Genomic DNA, 25,059 nt, shown 5'->3' with positions numbered 1-25,059 from the left:
TAGACTCAAAGCAGTGAGATGATTGAATGGAAGTGGCTTGCTGTCCAGATTTCCACTCGTGTGAGCAGTGGGGAAACTTCCATGGCCTCGATCTTGGCTCCACTCTTGTCATTCCATCAATCAGTATCAGTTAGGTGTTTGTTATTTACGAGGCACTATTTTCGATATTTGGAATTTAGCCATAAACAAGACAAACAAGATGTCTAATTTCAAGGGGGAAGGTTGAGTAATAAACAAGTAAACTAAAAAATTGATAAAATAATTCTAGTTAGTGGTAATTCTGTAAGAAATATAAAACAAGGTTGAGAGAGCATGACTGCAGGTAGGATGGGGTGAGAGACTCCTTTGTATAGTGTCAGGGAAGCCTCTCTGAGGAGGTAATAGCTGAGTGAGGAACAGAGTGATAAAAGGGCCAGCTCTGTTGAGGTCTAGGGGAAGGCAGAAGAGGCAGAGGGAGCTTTGAGCACAGGCCGCACAATCTGGAATGGGCTTGGCATAAGAGTGGAACAGGAACAGCCTAGTCCACCAGGGTTGCTGTGAGTGAGGAGGGTGGCAGGTGATGTGACAAGGGAGGTGTGCAGGGACTGTGTTACGTGCAACCTTAGGATGGTAGGGAGCTTGTTTTAAAATGACTTTAGTTAGTTAGAACAGTGAAAGTGGATGCAGGTAGACCAGTTAGAAGGTGACTGTGATAGCCCAAATGACGGGTGATGGGGCCTGAACAAGAGTGGTAGTAGTGGAGGTGGCCGGAACAATACACTGGTGGAGAACAATCCAGACTCAGCACCCGAGCGAGCTTTGAACAGACCAGTATTCTCATCTCTTCCACATGTTTCCTCCTGGGACTCACTGAGCATGGGCAGGTTCCCTTTAGCCACCTGTTTCATCTCCACACATTGTTTTCTAAGAAAGATTAAGCAAGGGAGAAAACACAGTGTTGAAGGGAGGGGGAGGTAAAAGGATTATAACCAAAAAATTATCATCTCACACTGTCAGAGGTTCTTGTGTTTTAGGAGACCTCATATGTTCTACAAGTAGTTAAAGTGCCAGCCTCTTTTTATAAGATGAGGCTCTTCCACGTGGACCTCAGCTGACAGTGCTATGAGGCTTGGATCTGTTTCCCAGCTGGTGTTAGATAGCATCCATGTCCTGCTAACCAAGGTGGTCCTGGGCCCACTGTCTTTGTTCCCTTATATAGGGTGGGAATGACATAGTACTCCCAAGCTGAAGATGGAGGGCCCCTGATCAGAAAGTATAATGAAGCCGTATTTGGTGTCTGCACCTGTGTTTTAAAATGCTTATACTTTTTCCGCAGTGTCTGCTGCACAGAGCTCTCCATCCCCAGCAGCCTCTGCCCCCAATTCAGCAGCATGTTTTGAATATGCTGGATCCCCCCACTGAGGTGACAGCTAAATGTGAGATTCCTCTCTCTAAAATAAAGACCCTGTTCCCTCTAACTGAAGCCATCAAGAAAAAGGGTCAACTGACTGCTCAGGACATTTTCCAAGACAAGTGAGTACTTGATGTGGTTGCACTTCACATTGGACGACATGAGATTGCTGGTAGTCATAGACTGGGGCTCTGGAACTAACAGCTGAATGTGGGTTTGTGGAATCACAATGGTGGGAGGAAGAAACTTTGATATTTGACCCTTGCAAGTACTGGTTTCTCCTGTCTGTCCATTGTAGGGCTCTTTTATTCTTGCTCTTCACCTGGAATGGAGAGCTACCTTCTGGGCTGTTGACTTTTTGATCAGCATCAAATTCTTGGTAAATTATGTATATTTATATATATATGAAGGCTAAACAGTTTTGAATATTTAAAACTAAGCTTTACCATTTTTTAAAGTAGGGTGCTGGGGGTGAGAGGGGCGAAGGTCATAAGGTTTTTCGGTTGGGAGGTTAGGTGTCAGGAGAATGTCAGTGAGATTTTTGGAGGAAAAGTGGAAAGGAGAGTGAAAAACCTGGCCCCGCGTCAGTGATGTACTTGGTTATAGCATCAGTGAGATGTTTGTACTTTAAGGGTAGCAAAATGCCTTTCGTACAAATTCTCAAATCAAATCAAGCTTCTAGGTAGCTATTAGGTTTTTTCCTTTCATCAAATTCTTTTCAGAATCTGTATCAATTTCCATTCAAAACAAAACACAAACCATAAGAAATTGTTTTTGATTATTCAGAATAATTTGGGTGTATAACATTGATTTTACCAGTTTTAGGTTTGGTTATTAGTGACTTTTCCACCCAGATAAAAATGATCTATTCATTTCTTTAGATTGTATTCTGAGATCTAGGTTTAGGCCATAATTTTTTTTCATGCTGTGAGCATCCTTAAAATCATTATTTCTAATTCTATATCTGATAGATTGCTTATCTCCATTTCATTTTAGCTCTTTTTCTGGAGACTTCTCTTGTTCTTTCACTTGGGACTTGTTTTTTTGTCTCCCCATTTTGGCTGCCTATTTGGGTTTGTTTCTATGTTTTAGGTGGGCCTTCTAGGACTCTCAGTCTTTTTCGGGTGTCTGGTGCAGGCCAATGCCAGATGCTGTTTGTGATTGGCCTTGAGTACTCTTTGGAGCTATCAACAACCCATGGCTTGAGGTCCCTTCTGTTGGGGCTGGGTGCCTTTGGACAGGACCAAGGTGCATACCAAAATCTGCTTTTCCAAGGCCCAGGTCCAGAAGCAGATCAGGCAGAGACTCAAAGCACTCTGAGTTCAGCCTTTGCCTGCATGCTGATTAATCTGATTCTCTTAATGAGCCTCAGGCTATAGAAGCTCCTTAGGGTAGGGTGAGAGGTTTTCCAGCAGGGTGGGGCAATTGTTTTCCCCTCGGGCAAAAGCTGCTTGGAAGGTAAATGTCTGCCAGCATAAGATGTCCTCTGCAGTATGGGGGAATGACTAAGTACAGGAATCCAGTGGGGTGCCCTCTGAGCTCTATCTCCAGAGCTCACAACCCTAGATTCTCCTCACACAGTTCTAGTCCACTCTATCCTCTCTCTGCCAGATCCCAAGATGAGTGGCTGCACACAAAACTCTGTGTATTGACTCTTCATGACAGGCTTTTTTTTTTTTTAAAGGAACTGATTTGAGAGAGAGAGGTAAATTTGTTGTTCCACTTATTTATGCATTCATTGGTTGATTCTTTTATGTGCCCTGACTGGGGATCGAACCTGAAACCTTGAGTTATTGGGAGGATGCTCTAACCAGCTGAGCTACCCAGTCAGGGCTGTGCATTGACTCTTTAAGATGGGGCCTGTATTTCCAGCCATCTCTTTCTGGCAGACAGAAACCCAGCTGCTTTTCACAGCCAGATGTTATGTGGGCACCTTTCTTAGTTCTGGTGCTCTTGTCTGGGAAGCCCAGCTTGGGGTTTAGGCCCCAGAGTCCTCAGTGGGAACCCCCACAGCTGAGATATCCCTCTGGACCTTCAGCTGCTGCCTGTGGGAGCCCAGCCAGCCCTCTTGCGCCTCCACACTTCCTACCAGTCTCTATGTGGTCTCCACTTTTCCTCCTTGGTTATGAGGGTGCTCTCCAGCTCATCTTCAGTTGCAGTTGATGTTGATTATTCAGGGTGGTTTTTCTATATTTTATTTGTAATTCCAGTTTAGTCCCGGGAGAGTGTCAGTGTAGCTTCCATTCAGTCCGCCACCATCTTTAATCTCTAGGCCACATTTTTCTGTGATTTCCTTCCCACAGCTGTATCTTTATTGACAAGTAAAACTTACAATTTGTAAATACCCCATTGGAAGAGTACTGAGCAATTTTCAGAAACCTTCACAGGATTCTGTAAATTGTTAGTTTAATAATTATCTTCCAAGATTAATAGAAAGCTTTATGCTTTCTGTGGGTTTGTAGAGGTTAGAATTGAAAAAAAAAAATTATGAGATTGGTAGATTCTATCATGTGCATTCCTAATAGTGTGGAGAGTTTTTTGTTTCTCTTTAGTCATGCCTTCTTCTACATAGGAAGGCTGTCGCTGGAAGTCTGCTTTCCCTCTTCTAGCCTCATCTACCCATGTCCCTCTGGATTAGTATTTTAGAACAGTTTAATAAAACATTGAGCCCTTTTCTTCCTCTGGCAGCCTTGCTTTAGCCTCACCACAGTCATCCAGCTATTCTCTGTGTTAAAACTGCAGTTCATTCTCCTGATTACCTTCTGCTGTTGTGGGCAAGGAAGGGATCATTTCCCCTTCTCACATTGATTAAAATGTAAATTATCTGATTTAAAAAACCACGGAGGCTTTTGTTCTGTGACTTGATCCTGGCTGTGAAGACACCTTCAGCTCTAATCCTACCACTCACTCTCTGGAAGCTTGAGTGCTGGCTGCTTGTTTTTGGCTCCTGTCATGGTCAGCAATGTAGCTGGGTAGTCTGCCTGGGACCAGAGAAAGAGTTCTCTCGCTCACACACACCCACTCACACTCCCGTTCTCTACCCTTTCTTCTTTGTTTTTAAGAACTTCAGAAACGATACACTTAACAAATATTTATCAAGTACTTCTTGTATTTAAGAAGAAGGATTCAGTCCCTTTTGCAAGGTTCTTAAAACCCTTAATTTTTATGCTAAGGCCCCCACCAGTTTTTAGAGGTGGTCTCCCTACAGAGAAAAAAATTGCTAACAACTAATTATACTCTTGCATATATTCAGCATCCCTGTATCCAGGGTACATATTTCCAGTGTAGGGATAAGGGACAAAGATTGGCGAGTGAGCAGATGCTGTTCAGGAAGTGTCAGAGACCAAGACAAAGAGCCCTGAGCTGGAATAACTAGTTTTCATTTCAGCTTTCAACTATCTGATATTGGTTAAATAATTATACCTTTATGAGAGTTTCTCCATCTAAAAAGAGCCTCATCACAAGAGATAGTGTAACAATGAAATCATAGATATTAAAGCACTTTGAACTATTTGGAGGGAAGGCAATAGTCAAAACCCAAAGCAATAATATCATTATTATTAAAAGCAATGAACATTTGAGAAGATCTACTATTCCCGCTGAATCTGTTGAAACCCTAGTGTTAGAAGTCATATCTTCATTTCAAAAGAGTAAGCACCACCTGACATTGTAGTCCAGAAATGTACTAAATATTACTCTTCTATACAAGCATTGCTTCCCTTAATGTTGCTTGAAATAGGTAGCTTGCATGAGAATTAGGACATCTGAGGTCTAATCCTACTTGTGCAACTGAATCATATGTGGTCTTGATTTCTTCTTGTCTCTATGCAGATGGTCTAAAGTTTTCTACTTTTTCAAGCCCCTGAGACTCCCTGCCACTTACTTACAGCAGCCAGCCTCACCTGGTTCCTGGTTAAGATGTCAGACTTCATAGTTGGTCCCCTTGCTCTGCAGTGTGATCTTAGGCACAAGTTGCTGTCCTCCCTAAGCTTCAATTTTCTCACGAGTCAATAGGGGTAATAGGAATATCTGTCTCAGAGTTGTCATGAGGGTTAATTGAACAATATATGCTAGTCACTGTTGTAGTTCTAGAACCCGCACAGTGCCTAACACATAATATGCATACAGTGTTTGTGAGGAAATGACTTACAAAATCCTAGTCATGTCCCTGGCACATTTCTGATGACTCCGGCAGTGATAATTTTACAGAGAAAATAGAGGCCAGTAGGTAGGAACTCCTCAGTTTTTTTTGGCCCATCTTATATAAAAACATACTTGTATTGCTTCTACCTTTGTTTCCTTCTTTCCTGTCTCAGTGGAAGAGGGTACCTCATCCTGCCCCAAATTAATCCTTCACCTGTGTCCTGAGATGCCATCTTCTGTCTTATCTGGTACCTTAGTCCAGTAGAATTTCTTCCCTCTCTGTGTATTTTCGGCTTCTCTCTTTGTACCAGCTCCTTTCCCTCTACACATTAACATTTTATTTCTTTCCTCTACAACAAAATAAAATAACCCTCTCGCCTCCTCCCTTTAGTTGCTACCTATCTTCATCTTTCCTTCCACAGCCAGGCTAATTGGAAGACTGGTCTACGCAGCTTCTTTACCCAGTACTCATTGTCTCGGGCTTCTGCCCCCAATGCCTTCTTGAAACTGTTCTTCCAGAAGACACCAACTGCTTAAATTGACTTCAGCTTGGCAGCCCTTTTCTTTCTTGACCTCTTTATAGCACTTGACATTGTCAATTATTCTTTGCCTCTTGGAACTCATATATCTTCTTTAACTTCAGCCTCTCCAGGTTTTTCTATTGAAACCTTTGACAGCTCCCGCTCAGACTCCTCTGGAGGCTGCTTTTCTTTCCCCACCAGCCTTAATGTTCATGTTCTGTAGGACTCTTCTCAGAAGGAGCTGACATTTATTGGACATGGGTATGTGCTGAGTGTTTGCTTGACGTGTATTACCTTTTTGATCCTTTGGCCACCCTGTGAAGTAGGTTCTTTATTAACCACATCTCAAAGCTGAGGACACTGAAGCTTAGAGAAGACAAACTTGCACAAGATAACAGCTGGGTACGTGGTGGAGTAAGCTGTCTGACCACAGAGCTTGCACTCTTGCCCATTATGCCACATTGCCTTAGCAACACGTGTTCTAAGACCTTTGATTACTTCACATACACGTCTTCAAAAACTATGAAGTATCTGTTCAGCCTAACTATTTCCAGCCTCTCTACTTAAGTGTTTGATACTACATCAAGTTTAGTATGTCCAGCAATGACTCCGTCACCTTCTTTTTCCTTTCAGGCTCCTTTTAAACCCCAATATGCTATTATCCTCTGTTTTAGTGAATGATACCTACTTTCCAGGGAGTCATCACTTTTCTGCTTTCCATCTAATTGGTTTACCAAGATGTATTAGTTTTACCTCAAATCCACTCCTTTCACTTTAGGTTGGTATAGTGGCTAATAGCATTGGTTTTGGAATTAGATACATTTGGATCAAACCCAAGCATTTCCCTTTAATAGTGGTTAAAACTGGCAAGGTGCTCTGTGTCAGTGGCCATAACAGATACCCACCTTTCAGGAAGCTGTACAGGAGAGTGGTTACTAGGAATTCAGGATTAGTTGTGGATCCCTAACTAACTTTAGACAAGGTCAGGCCCTTCTGAACCCTGGTTTGCTCATTTGTAAGAACAATAATAATAACTAACTCATGGGGTTGGTGTGAAGTTTAACTGAGATATTTTAAATATGCTTAGCATAGGAACTAGTACATGGTAAGCATTAAAAAAGGTTAACTTGTATTATCATCACCCACAGCCATTGCTTTTATCTAGACCTCAGCTTAGCCTGCTTTACTGAGATAAATAAACCCTTAACTGATTTCCCTCATTCCAGTCTTATCCCTTTCCTGTCTGTTCTGCATTCTGCTACCTGAGTGTTTTTTTAAGAAACGAATCTGATCACATTATCCCCTTGCTAAAATTCTTTAATGTAATGATTCTTAGTATCTCTCTCTCCACCCACCCCCCCCGTGTGTGTGTGTGTGTGTGTGTGTGTGTGTGATGGACCCTTTTAATAATCTGCTAAAAAACTGAACCCTCTCCCCAGGAAAACTCCCTAACATACTAAGTTTTGCATATATTTTCAGGGAGTTCACACATTCCTTGATGCTATCCTTGGACCCCTGATTAAAAACCTTCACGTTAATGGCTTTCCATTACCTCTTAAGATCAAACTCTGTTACACAAATGAGGAAACTCAGATAGGCAGAAAGAAAAGAAGTATTTATCCATAATGCAGCCGCCTAGACAACCAGTTTCTCTAATTATATATTTTCTGTCATCTCTCACTTCTTCCCAACATGCACCTCATGCCCCAGACCAATACAGCTGCTTGCTGTCCTCTCACAGGAACGTGCTGTTTGCCACAATGTTTTGTTAATTGCCTGTTTATATATTTGTATTTTTTATTTTGCTGAACTTAAAGGCGTTGATTGTACATTAATTTTTGTATATTTAGAGTCTAGAGCCCAGCTTAGTGGCTGACACATAGTATTAGGTAAATGTTTGGCTAAATAAATGAATTACGACATTTATACATATTTATGAAAGAAAATGATGAAAAGAGAAAGAAGAAAGAATTACCTATGGTCCCGACATCCAAATGTAGCAGCTCTTAATGTGTATGTCTGCTGTGCTCTTGTCTGGGTAATTTCTACCTTCCAGTGCCCAGCTCCTTCAGAGGTAATTTGGGATGAGAGTCATTGCCCTTTCCCACTTCAAATAGTCTGAGTTTAATATGTATAGAATTCCTAATAATGCTATTAAATGATTTAATCTTGAGAATATTAATCAGATTAAATTTTCACTACTTTCTGCTCATTCCTGGGCGTGCCTTCACCTGCCCAGTTCTGGAGAACTGTGATATCTATCTTCTTATCTTTCTTACCCCAGCACCTTATCTTGGAAGGTTTAAGAACTTCTCTATGTGCCCGGCTGGGCGTGCATCGACCTAGGATCCAGGCGATCGGGGTTCAGTTCCCCATCAGGGCACATGCCCGGGGTTGTGGGCTCGATCAATGACTCATCATTGATGTTTCTCTCTCTCTCTCTCTTCCTCTCCTTTCCTCTCTCTGAAATCAATAAAGATATATTAAAAAAAAAAAAAAAAAAAGTTCTCTATGTGATTCAACCTTGTATTCTCACAGAACTTAGCATAGTGCTTTGCATGTTTATGGTTCTTAATATCACTATATAAGTTAATTTGTATTTTTGCAAGAGAATAGGTAAATAGTTGATATACTCATGGTACTTTTTATCATAGAGTTTTCCTGAGGAGGAAACTGAAGATCAGAGAGGATAGTAACTTACTAGACTCTAAACTCTAGATATACAAAAATTAGTACAAAATCAAGATTTTTAAGAAGGCGTAAGATTCCAGGGCTAGGGAGTGTCCACACTGAGACTAGAGTCCAGCTCTTCTGTCTACAAATCTTCAGCAGTACCATATTGTCTGTCTCGTGGGAACACCTGGCAAAGTTGAACTGAAATGGCTGTGAGTTTTTTTGAATGGACTCAAATTTCATGCTTCTTTGGGTTTATGTATTTTCCTCCATTTTTGCCGTCAAGGCTTTATGTGCTTATTTTCTGTTCTGTTTGAAGGAAAGAGCTCAGGATGATTCACCCCTTTTTAATGATGCCTGGGCCTCATCCTCTCTCTTCTAATTTTCTTTGCTTCTCAAAGGGAAAAAGGCAAGTGGCAAATGGGAAAGATGTCAAGTAATAGAACTTTTAGCTCATGTTTTTGTAAGGCTCTGATTACTGTAGTCATTGATGTAGCTATAAGAGGAGATTTGTTATTGAAATGGCATTGACTAAGCCAGCTCCTGCCTTATTATTATTAACTTTATTTTTAGGATAACCTCTTCTTCATGCTTCATTGTCTGAAGGTTGGGCTTTTGAACAAAAACACATCACATTTAGAAATACTAGATCCTAGTAATTTCCCTTCTCATTCAGCCATTTCTTGACAGCTGCGTTAGCCCCAGATTGATTATTTGTCTGGGAGGAAAATCTTGATATCTCAGTGTTCAGTAGCTTAAGGGGGATTATGGGCAGAGCCTTTGGATTTCATTTTCTTCTTTTTTGCAATTAACTTGACCTCCTCCTGACTTCAAGACAGGCTGTTAAAGCCAGAACGTTCCTTGAAGCAAGATGTTTGATACACTTCCTTGCAGTCATCTTTCCCTCACCACACATATGCTATTGGACTGTTAGCATATTTCCTGAACAGAATTAGGTTGATAAAAGAACAAATTAAAAGTTTTCTTTTGAAAGTGCTTTTTTATAGTGTGACTTCTCTAAGAGTAAGCTCTTGCATATTTGATCAAGGATTGCCTAGTAAGTTTTGAAGCTGTAAGTGGAAGCTTCTAAAGCTCTCATATACATGATGGGGAAGGTGGGTTATTAGACACAATGGTCTTCTATGCATGTGGAAAGCTAATAGCTGTCAATTCTGAGACAGAAACCAGCAAATACGATCTGAAGGGCAATGGGCTTCTTATTGAAATGTTCAGTGTCCATGACCTGTGCTTACAGTTGCACCCTTGAGTGGGCTTTGTGATGTGACTGCTGATGTGACCCCTGGACTGCTGTCAAATAGCCAGGGCCGCTTCTGTTAGGCCACCGAGCTCTGAGGCTGGGAGAGGGAGCCAGGCTCTTTGTAAAGTAGGACAAAGTGCGGCTGTTTATTTTTGACACTTGAAAAATAAAGTTAACTTTTCGTATCAGTACTTCTGGGTTTGTATTGTTTGTTCTGTTTTAAGGGGAAAAAACCCGTTTATTTATTTTCCAGGCGTGAGGAGGGACCCACCTCTAAAAAATTCAAGACTGAGGAAGGGGAGGCCCAATTTAGTCTCTCCAGCCTGGCTGAAGGCGTGATCACCAAGGTGAGCAGAATTTTTCCAGCGTGCTCTCCCCCTTGCAGGAAGGCTGGGGCTAGGGGAGACTGCCAAGATATAAACCATGAAGGTGCATCCCATACTTCTTTAAATAATTATTGTCAGTGAATTGCTTGTAGAATTATCTTTATGATACACAGTGCAGAAACGACCATATAATACACAGAGCATGGAACATTGCAGTGGGAGCACTTTTTATAGAGATTTTTTTGTTGGCTTTATTTTTCAGCTTTTTTTTAAGTCAAAATGATAGGATAAGTGAGGTTAATGATATGAGTCTTAATCTCCAAGTATATAAAATTTGAGTGTAACTCTTCTTTCTAATATACGACTTCAGAACAGGTTTCACAAGTTTCTTTTTTATTTAATGGGAAGGTTTTGGGAACTTGAACATGTTGCCTTATTTTCAGTGGTGTTATTTTGAATCAGTGGATCTTAAAAATTTTCCCTTACTAGCCAGGTACACTGGGAAGGACAGTTAGCACTAGGGCATGCCTTTTCCCCACCTCAAAAAGAAATGCTCTCAGAAAAACTGAATGTCTTAAAAATGATTTGGGTTTTATTTCAGTGTTTTATAATGAAGGAAAAAAATTATGACCTTATTTGTTCTGAGAGCTTTTCTGACTGTTTTACCAGAGCAAACTGGAAACTTTAGTACGTTCTGTGTCAGAGTTTACCAGCCATAATAGAATCCCCTTGCCGCCTCCTTGTGATCTGAATGGTACTTAGGCCCTATCTAGGCTGGGACTGGACGATTAAAGACATAAGTGTGATCAGAAAGTTCCATATAGTGTGGCAAAGATTTTCATCTTTGAAACTAGCACTTCAGTGAACCTTGACACATGATCTACTTTTACTGTTGGGGGACACCTTCAGTGTGGGCATGTTTACATATTCTACCAAAACTTCAATGCCACAGAGTCAGCAGCATTCCCCCCAGAAAGGGGCAGTTCAGTGAATCGAGCATCAGGCTGTTATTTCTCATGTAATCTTAGTAGGACAGATATATTTGGGGCTGACCCCACACTGCAGAATCCTCCCCTTCCTAATTGGTTGGGTGTCAGGACGCACAGGCAATCTGCCACAGAAAGCCTTCAAGCTGGGCTGGCGGGTGGCTTGGTAGTAGCACTTCTGACCTCTCTGGAAAGAATTTGGCTTGCATAAAGGGAGGTAAGTGAAAGAGCAGGTGGGAGCTATATATGCTAGCTTTTAACAGAACCCTGGAAATGAAAATGAATAGAAAGGGCCTTCACTTGGTCTTTGGTGTTATTTTATGAGGCCACTTGATACATTAAGCCATCTTGTCTTGCCTGGGGTGCGGCCAGAAAGAGAAGTGATCTGCAGGGCTAATATCTGTGGTGTATTCTAGGTTGGGAGTGTGAATCCTGCTGAGAACTTCCGTGTTCTGGTGAGGCAGAAGAACGCCAGCTTTGAGGAAGGTAAGTGATAGCCACTGGCTCTGCATTGAAGGAGGGTATTTAATTAGGTTAATGAATTTAAGGCCTAGGTTAAGAAGTGTAGCCTTTTGTTACAATGCTATATATAGCTTTTTTCTTTTCTTGTGGGTCTTTGTGTTGTTCTTTATTAGTGAGCTCACTGAGACAATATTATGAGCACATGAGGATAAACTCAGCACAGGTCTGCCCAAAGGACTGATTTGTTAAGACAGCTGTGAGCCAGGACCTTGGACCTTTTAGTTGCACTTCATTGAAGTTCTTTGGGTTACTGTGAGTGAGCTTGGAATAAAACATCTTGCATCATACCTTCCTATTTTTTGAGACACATATTCTTGTTCTAGGCCTAAGGATTTGAGCCCCTTTACAATCCAGAAAGATCTTGCTGCTGCCCCTTGATTTGATCCTTCTGAAATACAGAGTACATTCTCACATTTTTCTTACCAGATAAAACCTAGAGTTTATTTAGGCTTGGGCTAATATTAAAACAGCTTCCAGGAATGGATGGGGGGTCTTGGACTGACATTCATACACTTGATTGCATTCAGATTCCTGTTCACTTACCCCTTAAAGAGTGGCAGCTAACACTTATAATCCTGCAGCTTGTGTACACAACAGTATTCATCATTGCTGCCCAGGGACTGGCCTGGCTGTGAGCTGCCTTCTGTGTGAGTGTTCATGTAATGTGTGCACAGAATTTTCTCTTCTAATTTCTTGGCATTTTGGGGGGATAAATGACTCCTAAAAGGCTGGAACACTACACCGTTTTAATCTAATCATCTAATAGAGTGCCAGGCATAGGTCTAGGGTACCTTACTACTTCGAGTTTGAGAATCCTAGCAAGATGCCTGGACATGCTGTCCTGTTGCCCAAAGGCAGTCATAACGAGCTATGCCTCAGAGAGAGCATATAGTCTACCAGGCCAAAGCTTGTTGGCAGCAACACCAAGGGCCAGACCTCTGAGAATTTCCCGAGGAAGACCAGCTCTGTCACCATGGTAATGTGCATTCTTTTAGGTGGGGCATGTGTGTTTTGTGTTTTGAAATCGGAGATCTTGTGTTTTTGATGAAAGATTATGGCCTTCTTAGCTTTTGATTATATGTTGTCAGTTACTTTGGCTGAAGTCAAGGGTCCTCCCTTTGGAAGTGATTGGTATAGGCATGATCTCTTCTGGGACAGTCCAGCATCATCACCATTATAAAGGTAGCCACTAGTTAGTGTCTACTATGTTCAAGTCATTGTGTATACACTTTGTTATATATTTTTGTCTCAGTTGCCTACCTCACATAGCAGTCCCACAGAGCCACATGGGCAAGTGGAGAAAATGTTAGAGATTTAACAGCTGGTGCCAGAATTTTCTGAAAATTCTCCAATTGTTTTAATTGGGAAACTACTTTGGTAAGTGCTTAGGGTAGAAACAGACTCTGTCCCAGGCTTGGTTTTTGGCCATTGCTGGGGTTCAGAGGAGGGGGGAACTACTAGCATCATAGAAGTAGAAAAACTGAAGCTTAGTCAGGAGGGGGAGGAGAAAAGGTATAAAAGATGGGGAGGAAGTAAAAGATTCTAGGTAAGGGAACAGAATTTAATATGTTCCCAGCTCATGACTGCAGATACCCAGGGTCAGTAAAACTGGAACGCTTGGCTTGAGTTCTCTGATGAGGCAGAGTTTTGGGTCTTGAATTATTTCAGGCAGAGCAGAAAAAGCACTTCAGAGCACAGGAGGCTAGAGTCTGGAGATCATGAGAAAGTAAATTCCTTAGAATTTTCACATTGAGGAAGACATGTTTCCCTGAGACCATGGAATTGGGCATTTGAAACATGTGTGAAAATATCAAGGGCAGCGACTCCTAGGTAGCATATAGGTTACAGATAGGTACTATTATCCCCACTTTACAAATGGAAAAACTGTAAAACTGGAAGAGATGAACTTCACCCAAATCACATAAGGATTCAAATCCTCTCTTAAATGCTAGATTTTTCTACTTAGCCTAATTGTTTCTCCTAACCTTAATGGCATCCTTTCCTACATGCTTTTTGTTTATACATTATAGGGTCATGAACTTTAAATCTTGTGTCTATAGATGAGACTTTTGATGAGTAGACTGTCCTTTGGTGTTGAATGTGTCTGAGTCCTGGTGCATTGCCAGGGTTGTGATGGTGACTGTCCTTCTGTGCCTCTGTCTAGGACTTGGTCAGTGAGAGCTCCCCAGTGACCTCACAAAAGCAGACTTTTTGCGGAGCTCTGGGAAAATGGGACTACCCGCTTAATAGCTAGATCTCTTTTGTGGTCCTAATTTGCCTGCCTTTTCTTGCTTCAAGCTTCAGAAATTTTGTTTTCTCGTTGTTTTTCCTACCTTTGTTCTTCTGCTTGGGCCTGTCTTTACTGAGGCCCTTTGTGAGCCAAGACTTACCTCCCCTGTAAGCCCAAATACTCCTTCCGTCTTTAAGCGGCCTCCCTGGATTGACCATTATCCCTCCTGGAGTTCTCTGTCTAGGGCAGGGGAAGGAGAAGCCCTTCCCTTTTCTCCGTTATATCTATTTTTTTAATTCAGTTGCCAAAAGCATGACCAATAGATGGTAAGATTGTTTTACCCTTAGTTAGGAACTTGGCTGTTTCACCTATTGCTATAAACTAAAATACAGGTGTAATTCTTCCTACCTGGCCTAATAATAGCAAGGTCATACTGAGAGCATTGTGATCCTATCCCCTTGACATCAGGTGTCCACAGTAGGCAGCTACACATTTTATCTTCTGGTTTGGGTGTGAGGGATGTTTTCTATCCTAAGCTTATTGGCATAGAGACAACACTGAGCCCCAGGAATGTGTGCTCTCTGGCTGCTGAAGCTCCTGTAAGCTGTTGTTGATTCTCAGGTGCCCTTCTCTTCCTGGTCTCTTTCTTCCTTCCCTGCCCACCCCGCCATTCTGTCACTGCAGTTCACAGTAGAAAAATTTTTGACCACAGCTATATATAAAATAATGGTGGAAGTGGAGTTGTTTCCGTCACACACTATTCATAAGTGTCCCTGTTATCTGTAGTTGTAGGTTATTGGAAGGACCTGAGTCCACAGAGTCCTCAGACTCCTGTAATTGGGGTTGTCCACGTACATGAAAACCCTCCTCCACCAGCTGGTCAGCAGGGCTTCTTAGGAAGAACACCGTGGGTTTTAAATTCTTTGTCCCTTCCCTGCTTTTGCTTAGGGAGAGGGCTAAAGTGGTCAAAAGATGAAGAGCAAATTAGAGGAAGAAATGCCACATTACTTCAGTCCTCCAGATGATTCCAACCTCGACTGAGATGTGTCTGAATTTATAGATTTCCACTGAGTATGAAATATTATGTAAAGTAGCTTAAGTGTACCTGATGTGTCAAGAAGAGCCAGAAAAGATGGATATTTGGAGACAAAAAGATGGAATGTGACTTTTTATAACATGAGATGATTCTTCCATGGACCCGTTTTTGCCACTTAGATTGTAGGTTCTATATTAATTAGGCTTCCAAGTAGTGACAGGGTGGCAGAGCTCCATTTCACCAAATTGAATTGACAGGAGCATGAGTGTTTAAAAATACGAATTTAAGTAGAAATGGTATGGACTCCCATGTGGAGTTAATACTTAACATTAGAGTTATGTACAAGTGAGCAGCAAAGTGCACATACCTGTTTGATTAGTTGGTGTCTAGCCACTTCGTTTCTGTGGCTGCTAAAGCATTTCATGCTCTCTTATATCTTTCTTCTTGCTGTGTTTGGATCACATCTCATCCACAAGTCTTTTTGCCTTTGTTCTCCAACTTATTCATCAAACAACATCTTCTTGATTTTAAAGGGTATTACTTCTGCAAGACCTTACAACACTAGGTAGAATATGGTATAATTAGTAATAAAATTTTATCATTCATCAAGGCCAAATAGACAGTTTTTTTCAGTTCTGTTTTTTGCATGGTATAGCACTGTCCCATTTGCACAGAAGTTTACTTACATATATTATATGATTTTCTCCCATTGAATCAAGCCCTAAATGGCGGTTTCTCAAGAGTTGGGATCTAAGAGAAATTTCCCATGTGTTTTCTTTTTTTATAGGGCCCTGATTTATGTAATCTTGGGTATGAATTATGTAACTTATCCTAGCTCTTTCCAGATAAAAATAAGGTAAAAATATATGGCCTTTAGCTGTTGTTTTACACAGAGATGGTAAATTAAAAAAAAATGAGTAAGTTACCTTGAACATCTCAAAGGATACTAAATACAAATAGTAACTCCATTTTAAACATCCTTTTTTTTTTTTTAACTCCATAAGTGGTTTTTTTTGTTTTTTTTTAACAGTTTGACATACTTTCTTAGTTTTTTTCCCAAAATACCAGTGATGCATCTAGTCCGAGGGAGAAAATACAAGATTACAGATTCTAGAGGTTTAGTCTGTACTTTATATTTTTTATTAAACATTTTACTTGTTTATCACCAGATCCTTTTTTTTTTTTTTAATTCCTTTTTGACTTGCTTAGTTTTAAATTGTTAATGCCCAGGACTTGATGATCCAGGCTTATGTTAGGTCTCATTTATCAGTGACAAGTAGTCTCATTCAAAACCAAAAATCAGCTTATTTGGAATTATGAAGGATACCTTCTAAAAGGATGTGTTACTTTTTGACATGGTGATTATGTATCAGTGACCCATAGTGTCTCATCACCTTCTACGTGGGTGGACTAAGTTCCAGAGTAGTTAAGATAACTTCCCGCAGATTGTTTCAAATGTGTGGAAACCCTGGATGAGATTCCAGAGAGCCAGTTCCTGGCCTCTTGTGGCTTCAGCTTCAGCACATGTCACTAGGTGGCACACCACCACCCTGAAGTTTGTGTCTTAACATAATAAAACTCGTCAACCAGGTAATTAAAATGAGATCACTGAAATGAAGACAAAAATAAAAAAGACATGACATAGAAACCACAGACCACCATACATAACCACTCTAAAGTGTTTTCAGCCTTAGCTGGCTTGCTCAGTGGTTAGAGCATTAGCCCGTGGACTGAAGGGTCCCGGGTTTGATTCCAGCCAGGGGCATGTCCCTCAGTTGCAGGCTTCATCCCCAGCCCTGGTCAGGGCGAGTGCAGGAGGCAACCAATCCATGTGTCTCTCACATCTATGTTCCCCTCTCTCTCTTTCTCTCTCTCTCTCCCCCCCTTCCACTTTCTGAAAAACAATGGAAAAAATATCCTCGGGTGAGGATTTAAAAAAATAATAAACTGTTTTCAGTTTTCAGCAACTCTCCCTAAAATGCTTCTATACATATTCACCTTCTAAAATCCTTTCAAGCTCCTGTCAACCTATGGATTAGAGTATGTCTAATGACAGGGTATGGCTCTTGTGAAATGTAGCCTGGCTATCTGTTAGGAAAGAAAGGCGACTGGTAGCATAAGCATAAAACCTGTTTGCTGTAGTCATGTCCTCAGTGAACACTAGGATTTCTATTGAGAGCATTAGAGGAAGTCTACATGTGACATGTGGCAGTTCCTATTTTATCCCACCGCTATGTTTTCTCATCCCAGGTGGTAAAGTTGCTTGCCTTAAACCTGCTGAGTGTGTTTTCCTTTTTTATTTTAAACATGGAAAGGATATTTTCCCCTCTGGTTGAACATGTGGAACTCATATGAACGCTTTCTCTGCGTCCAAACAACTAGAAAAGCACAGAATCTGCTCCAGCCTGCTTTTAACATGGTGACCAGTCGGCTTGCACTGATGACCAGTGCCAGCAGTGCAGCAAGGCGAGTGCTCATGACGGGCTTTGATGGCAACGCAAAATTAATGGTGCTTTGGAGAAAGCCTGTGTTCTCCAACTTGCTGCTGGAATTCACCCTTCCCGCGAGTGCTAATGAGAGTGATTTGTGAAGCAGAGGGCCCTTGAAGTGCTTCTTTCACTCATGGCCCTTTCCCTCTACCTCCTGTAGATTCTACAGTTCTTCCCTGCATGGTAGATCATTGTCATCCAGGGCATTGCCCTTGGTGGTCCTGGAACCGGACTAGCTTCAGGGCTGCTTCCTAAGCCCAGCTGGTTGAAAAAGGAAACTGATTTCAGATTGTGCTGACGTGCAAACTGCTTTAATCTTCGACTTAAAGTGACTGCTTGTGGCAAACAACAGAAGCTCTTAACCAATTAAGATGTTTAGGGATGGATGTTTGGCTTTTGTTAAAAGAGTCACTAAGCAGCTGAAATGTGTTAAGAGGAGCCTAGAAACAGCTGGGAGCCCCACTGAAATACAATGGCAGTGTTTTGGCCCTCCCCTTTTCAGTTGCAAGCTCAAGGCAAAAAATACGCTGACATAGGAAGAAGTGGAAGGTAATTTGACATGGTTCGTCCTGTTAGTCATGTCTACATAAAACTTTAAAAACTGGTATGCTTGTTCCTTTGGCCAGAAAAGGGACGGGAGTTTGGTTCAGATATAGAACACAGTTTCAGCAGGACTTGAGAATAGTAACAGCATAGATGCCTTTGGACATAGGAGAAAAGTTAACTTTATTTATTGATTTATTATTGATTGATTTATTTTGTGGTTTCTTATGGGCAGTTGGAGAAAAATCTTTAGTCAGTAGTTATGGTTAAAGGACCTTCTGTAGACTCAATCCCCACCCCACTCCAATTCATATGTTAAGGCCCAGACCCCTAATGTGATTGTTTTTGGAGATGTGGTGTTTGGGAGGTCATTAGGTTTAGATGCAGTCAGGAGAGTGTAGCCCTCATAATAGGATTAGTGCCCTTACAAGAAAAGAGATACCAGAATCTGTGCTGTCTCTTCTCTTTCTCTCTTTTCTCTCTCTGCCATCTGAAGGGCTCTCTTCCTGGCTTACAGTCGCAGTAAGAAGGTGACTATAAGCCAGGAAGAGAGCCCTCACCAAAACCTGACCATGCCGGCACTAGCCTGGAGAATTGTGAGAAAATAAATTTCTATTGTTGGAGCCATATAGTTTGTGGTATTTTGTTATGGGAGCCTGAACTCACTAATACAGGCTCATTTCATTTCCTTTGTCCTATTAAATTCCTTAAATCCTGTCATTTCTTTCTTTATGTCTTTCAGTGATAGTGAGCTGCAAACATAACACTCAAGAATAGTTGTGTTACAGTCAGGAGCCATATCTCAGAACTACCTTTTGATAATTCACTTACCCTTGGAATCTAGCAGTATTTCTTTAGGGCATTGAGGATAAGATTTACCATCTGAGCCTTAACAGTTATTCTGAAATAGAAACGTCTAGTGTCTCCCTTCTGTCTTTGGTAAATCTCCACAAATCTCTTAGATAAATGACTCTTATTTATTGCCAATTTTTTATAATTTATTGAAGTATAATTTTCTACTATAAAATGTGCTCATTCTGAATGCAATTCAGTGATCATTTGTAAATTTATAGTTGTACAGTCATCACCATAGTCCAGCTAAAGAACTTTTCCCTCATCCCCAAAAGTTGCCCATGACCATTTATATAGTCAATTATTTTTTTCCCACTACCACTCCAATAGACCACTTTCAGTGATAGGCCTTTTCTGGAAATTTCACATAAATGGAATCACTGAATATTCAGTCTTTTGCACCTGGCTTTTTTCACTTAGCACAATGTTTTTGGAGTTTGTCCATGTTGTAGCATGTATCAATAACTGAATTAAGTTCTGTGAGTTGATAGTGATGTTCCCTTGTATTTCTGATTTTGATCATTTGTATTTTAGCTTTTTAATTGGTCAAAGTAAAGGTTTATGATGTTAAAAAGCAAAATTTAACTGACTAAATTTGAAGACCTAATTGACTTTATTTTATTAACCAAGTCATGAATCCAGTGGCATTTTATCATGTAGCAAGCAGAGAGATACTCCTAGGGGTAATGCAAGACAGAAGGCTTTTATAGAAAGGATGGTGGAACAAGGATAGTCATCAGCAAGAGAAAAAAAAGTTCATTAGAGGAAGGTGAGAGTTCAGGTGACAGTGGCTTTTCATTGGCTGAGGTGTGGTGTTTCCACTGGCTGAGTTTGTTGCTGAGCCAAAGGAAAATCTTCCTCCTGCTGGAATAGTGAAGTAGCTGTACTTCCTGCTTGGGAATACAAGGTAGTCTCTTCCCATTGGGGTCTGTAATTGACTGAGTGAGAGAGCTCCCTCTACAGGCCTTCCCGACTCTGTTTTTAGTTGAGGTTTCCTTTACTAACTTTGAATTTATCTTTTATAGAAGAGCCTGAGTTTTAGTTTTATTGATTTTTCTCCATTATCATTCTTTTTTATTTTATTGATTTCTAATCTGGCGTTTATTATTCCTTTCCTTTTGCTTGCTTTAGATTTAATTTGGACTTCTAGTTTCTTAAAATAGAAGCTTAGATTATTGATTTGAAACCTCATGTCTTTTCTAATATAGTCATTTAAAGCTACATATTTTCCTCTAGCCAATTCTTTAGCTGCACACCATAAATTGTGATATTGTGGTTCGTTGTATTTTCATTGAGTTCAGATACTTTCTAATTTCTTTTGTGATTACTTTTTTACCCTTGGATTATTTAGAAGTATGTTGTTCAATTTCTAGATATGGGAGATTTCCCAAATTTCTTTTTGTTACTGATTTTTAATTAAATCTATTGTAATTGGAAAACAGTTTAACGGCTTCAACCCTTTTAAATTTATTGAGACTTGTTTTATGGCTTGGCATACAGTCTTTTCTGACAAATGTTCCATATGCCCTTTAAAAGAATTTGTCAGGTCAGTTAGGGTGCTACTTTTTTCAAATCTATATCTTTGTTCCCTTTCTGTCTGGTGGTTCTCCATGATGTTTTGGGTATTGAAAGTTACTCATCTTGAGGCTTTGTGGGCTAGTAAGACCATTATAATTTTGCCTCACCTAGCTGAACAAAAATCTAGAGACCCAAGTGAATTTCTACAGAGTACCAATAAAGAAAAGATTGTCAGTTCACGCAATAAAGTGTACTTTAAATAAAGGTCATCAGGCATGGGAATTAAAAACAAACAACAACACTTAGATACATGTATTGCAAAATTATGTTTGCTTTTCAGAATCCTCTGCTTCATGAGAGAAATTCATTTACATTAGTGAATGACAAGCTTACTCAGTACAGGAAAAATTGTGTAGATTTTAGGAACTTGTTAGAGCACAGAGATGATTAGTTGTGAGTCATGAAAGCCAATTACGTTTTAGTGACAGTAGGTGTTTTATTTTATTTTTGACAATAGGTGTTTTATTCTGAAGTCACTGTTTATAGATTTGGAGAATCTATAGATTCAGTGTTCCCTCCTTTCATTTGTTTCTTCTTTGGTGTCATTTCTCAAGGTTTATTTTGTTCGATTCATTATTTATCTGATACACAGAGGAAGATATGTGGGATAGCTAAGGTCCCGTAATCGTTTCATTTCTAATTACTCCTTAGATGGGCTATAATGCAGCCAGCAAAACTCATATCTTGGAATTTTAAGTGTATTTAATTATAGGGAGGGTTGAATCTACAAACCAAAAATAAAATTTGCCTGCAACAAATCTGAGAACAGTGGGTGAAATTAATTTCTAAGTTCCTTTTTAATACCACCCTTTTTTTTGTTTTTTTTTAATATATCTTTATTGATTTCAGAGAGAGGAAAGGCGAGGGAGAGAGAGATAGAAACATCAATGATGAGAGAGTCATTGATCGGCTGCCTCCTGCACGCCCCCTACTGGGGATCGGGCCCACAACCCTGGCATGTGCCCTGACCGGGAATCGAACCCCAATTGCCTGGATCCTAGGTTGACGCTCAACCGCTGAGCCAGGCCTGGCCAGGCAATACCACCCTTTAAGTATATGAGTAATAAACAGAAAACAAGCAAGTGGTTCAGAAAGAATTAAAGAAAAAAAGGTCAATGAACTAGAAGTATTTTGAGCTTCACTATTAGTAAATACTAACCCATGAAAAATGTCTTTCCATTTAGGACTCACTAGAAATAGAAATGATTATTTATTGTCTACTTATATGATAGCCTCTTATATGTCTCAAGATGATTTAATTGCTCCTGTGGCTTCTCCTCATTAGAAAATAAGTTTATGCTCATTGGAAAAAAACAAATAGTAATATAGTTGTACATAAAGCTAAAAGGGGGAAGTCTCCTTTGTTGTCCCCCTCTTCCAAACTCCTGATACCCACACTCCTCACCTTGCCTTCTTACTCTCTATTCATAGCAACAACCCTGTTGGTCTCTGTTAGTGCTCTGTATTTTAGTGAAGGTGGTTAGTTGTTTTAGGGTGTGGTAAATTGGGGTTATAGCCATGGGAACCCCATTCCCACTGGGATCAAACAGTTTGATCTAAGAAAATGGAGTGGGGCTGAGTTGTACTTGGTAAGCAACGACAACGATGCCTGCATGCACATAGTCATGACAGTGCTGGAAATGATCTCATTTGCATGCACCTGCACGCATCTCTTAACATAGCCTGTTACTTTTTATTTATGTATTTTCCATTTCATAGAGCTTTATTTTAAACCAGTTTTCTCTCTAAAATTAAGGTGAAGGGTGGTGATAAAAAATGTTCTAGACTGTCCATTTCCCTTAGTGATAACCTCTACTGAATATGCAGCGTACAGGTTTTAATTCAAAGAACACAAAATGACATCTTCGTTTCATAGGCTTTTAGAGGAGTAAACCAGTGAGGCCCAGATCATTTGTTCCTCCTTTCAGCAAATGGGTAGCATCTTACTATGTGCTAGTCACTGTGGCAAGACACAGACAGTGAAAAAGAACATATATGTCAAATGGTGATAAGCACTCACGTTACTCTCCTAGGGCTGCTGTAACAAAGCACCACAAACTGGCTGGCTTAAACAATGGAAGTTTATTTTTTCACAGTTCTGGAGGCTAGAAGTCCAAAATCGAGGTGTCAGAAGGGTTGGTTCCATCTGAGGAGTCTGAGGGAGAATCTATTCTGGGTCCCTTTCTCAGCTTTTGGTGACAGCTGGCAGTCCTTGGTGTTCCTTGGCTTGTAGACACGTCACTCCAGTCTCTACCTTCATCTTTACATGGACTTCTCTCTGTGTGTCTGTGTTCATCCAAGGCAATTAGACTGAAGGCACAGATGCAGGTGGGTGACCAGTTTGAGAAAGAATTCATGGAGGAGGTTGGCGTAACCTGAGCCATAAAAGGCTGGATAGGAGAGGAGTCAGAAAAGGATATCCCAAGTGAGCCAACAGCCTAAGTGATGGGGTGTCCTAGTGCTGTGGGTGCAAGACTTTCCCCAGAAATAAGCGATTTTTGTTGCTACTATTGTTTGGCCTCTTGGGTTTACTGTTGATCATTTCTGACCACTTTGACCCATTTCTGATTCTCTTGTAATTTCTAATCATTTTCTAGATCTGTCTCTCCTTTCCATCCTAATTACCATTACTCTAATTTAGGTTTTCATTACTTCATTGGACAGTTACAGCATTCTAAATTAATTACACTTGAAGTTGTTCTTGTCCAGTTCATCTTACGTGCTGGTACAGATTTGGCCTCTTATAGCACAGATTTGATTACGGGTCAGCCCTTCTTATTATTCCCCATGTCTTAAAAATTAATGCCCCATTCCAGGCTTTCCACGATCTGGTCCCACCCTGCCATTCCAGACCCATCTTCTACAGGTCCCCTTTGTAAACCCTGAACGCTGAACGCAAACCAAACTATTCCTGTTAATACCCCTGTGACATTGGCTTTCCTGCCTCTGTATTATTACTCGTGATATTCCTTCCACAAAGCACGTCCATTCTTTTTCTCACCCCCAGATCCCATTCTCAAGAGATGCTTGTGATTGAAGAGTTAACGTATCCTGGGATACCAGTGCCCAGTAGTAGTTTTATTGTAGTAGGACTCATCATCAAAGATGCTGCTGCTAGTCTCCCGTCAAATAACCTCCCTTTGTTTTTGTGTTCTAAGTACTTTTGGCTAATAGTAATTTTTTGTTTTGTTTTCCGTTGTTGATTTTAACAAAGCAGTGCTTGGGAATAATAACAATTTGAATTTTTGAATTACAGCAGAATGAATTCTCAGGTTCTTTAGATAAATTCATAAATTTTAACCCCATCAAAAAAAAGTAGAGAAAAGTAACGTCTATATTTTGAGCTCTCTACAATATACAACTTTCTTCACAAAACCTGAAAAAAAGGAAAAAGTGAAAGGAGAAATAAAAAAAAAAGGGCCAGAGGGGTCCTTAAAGGAAGGGTACTATATAAACACTGGGCATAATTATTTGTCAATTCTTAGAAAGATTTACCATGTGGAATACAGTTTTAAAACTTCTGGTACTTGATATTTCCTTTAAAGAATGACTCCAATTTCTGAGGCATCATAAAGCATTGTGTGCTGCCTCCCGCTCCTCTCTGGTCCACAGCAGCACGTTCAACCAGAGGCCGCCTGCTTCTCTCCTTGCTGAGGAGTCTGACTCATCACTCACTGTAGCTCTTCAACTAATATACGAATTTCAGTTCCATTCAATTACCAGCTTTTAATTGGATCCTATTGCCAGATTGGCCTCCTGTTCCAGAGCGCTGCTTCTTGGCTGCACTGTTACTATGGCTGCCTGGTTTTTTTCTGCATACTTCCTGCATTAGCTTGATGACATCCACTCAGGTATGAAGCTAGGCAGATACTGTAAAATTGCTGTGGTACCGAACACTGTCATCTTGCATTCTTCCTCCTGCTGCTGCCCATCTGGAAGGGGATCAGGTTTAGATGGTAATGTTCTTAATTCTACTACATCAATGTATTTTAGTGAGATTCACCAAGTTTTAGAATTCTAGGTCCTTAGAAAATTGTAGAGACCTTTCTCTGCCTTCTCCACTCCCTGCCTCCACCCCCACCACGTTTTTTCAAGCATATGGCATGTATGTTACAGAAACAAGCTGAAGAAATCACTTTCTCATTGGATGAGAAGATCTTTCTTTAGTTTCTTTCTTGTCTTCGCATCGTCATGTCCCAATTTTATACTTTAAGTGCATTCCTTTCTGGATTGAGGAAATTAGTTACACTAGAGTGGGTTTTCTTTGGTCTTTAGTTAACTGCTATATGCCCTGTAAATATTAATTGATAACCTTCAGGTTTTGTGGGATATGTGCAGCAGGTCTTTAATGGTTAAATTGAATGTTTTGAATAAAAAAATGAAAGACCATAGAATTTCATGGAACCCACTGACCAGGAAACAAAATTTTCCTGCTGACTTGGGAACAGAACTGGTCTTACACTCAAGTTATTTAAGATGAGAAATATTACTCATCCAGAATGAAAAAGACTT

General features: G+C 40.4%; 1 protein-coding gene across 1 annotated transcript in view; it reads left to right on the top strand.

Annotated features, from left to right (window-relative positions):
- Window positions 1-25,059, top strand: part of XRCC5 (X-ray repair cross complementing 5) — a 76,787-nt gene that overhangs the window by 31,381 nt on the left and 20,347 nt on the right. The window contains exons 14-16 of the mRNA XM_087819603.1: window positions 1,316-1,512; window positions 10,239-10,332; window positions 11,714-11,783. Coding sequence (XP_087675729.1) covers window positions 1,316-1,512; window positions 10,239-10,332; window positions 11,714-11,783 — 361 coding nt within the window. The remainder of the gene's footprint in view (window positions 1-1,315; window positions 1,513-10,238; window positions 10,333-11,713; window positions 11,784-25,059) is intronic.

Source organism: Miniopterus natalensis, chromosome 8, assembly GCF_054644295.1.
Source record: "Miniopterus natalensis isolate mMinNat1 chromosome 8, mMinNat1.hap1, whole genome shotgun sequence".
Lineage (NCBI taxonomy): Eukaryota > Metazoa > Chordata > Mammalia > Chiroptera > Miniopteridae > Miniopterus > Miniopterus natalensis.
The sequence above is the reverse complement of the archived record's forward strand: the minus strand, read 5'-3'. Positions and strand labels throughout refer to the sequence as shown.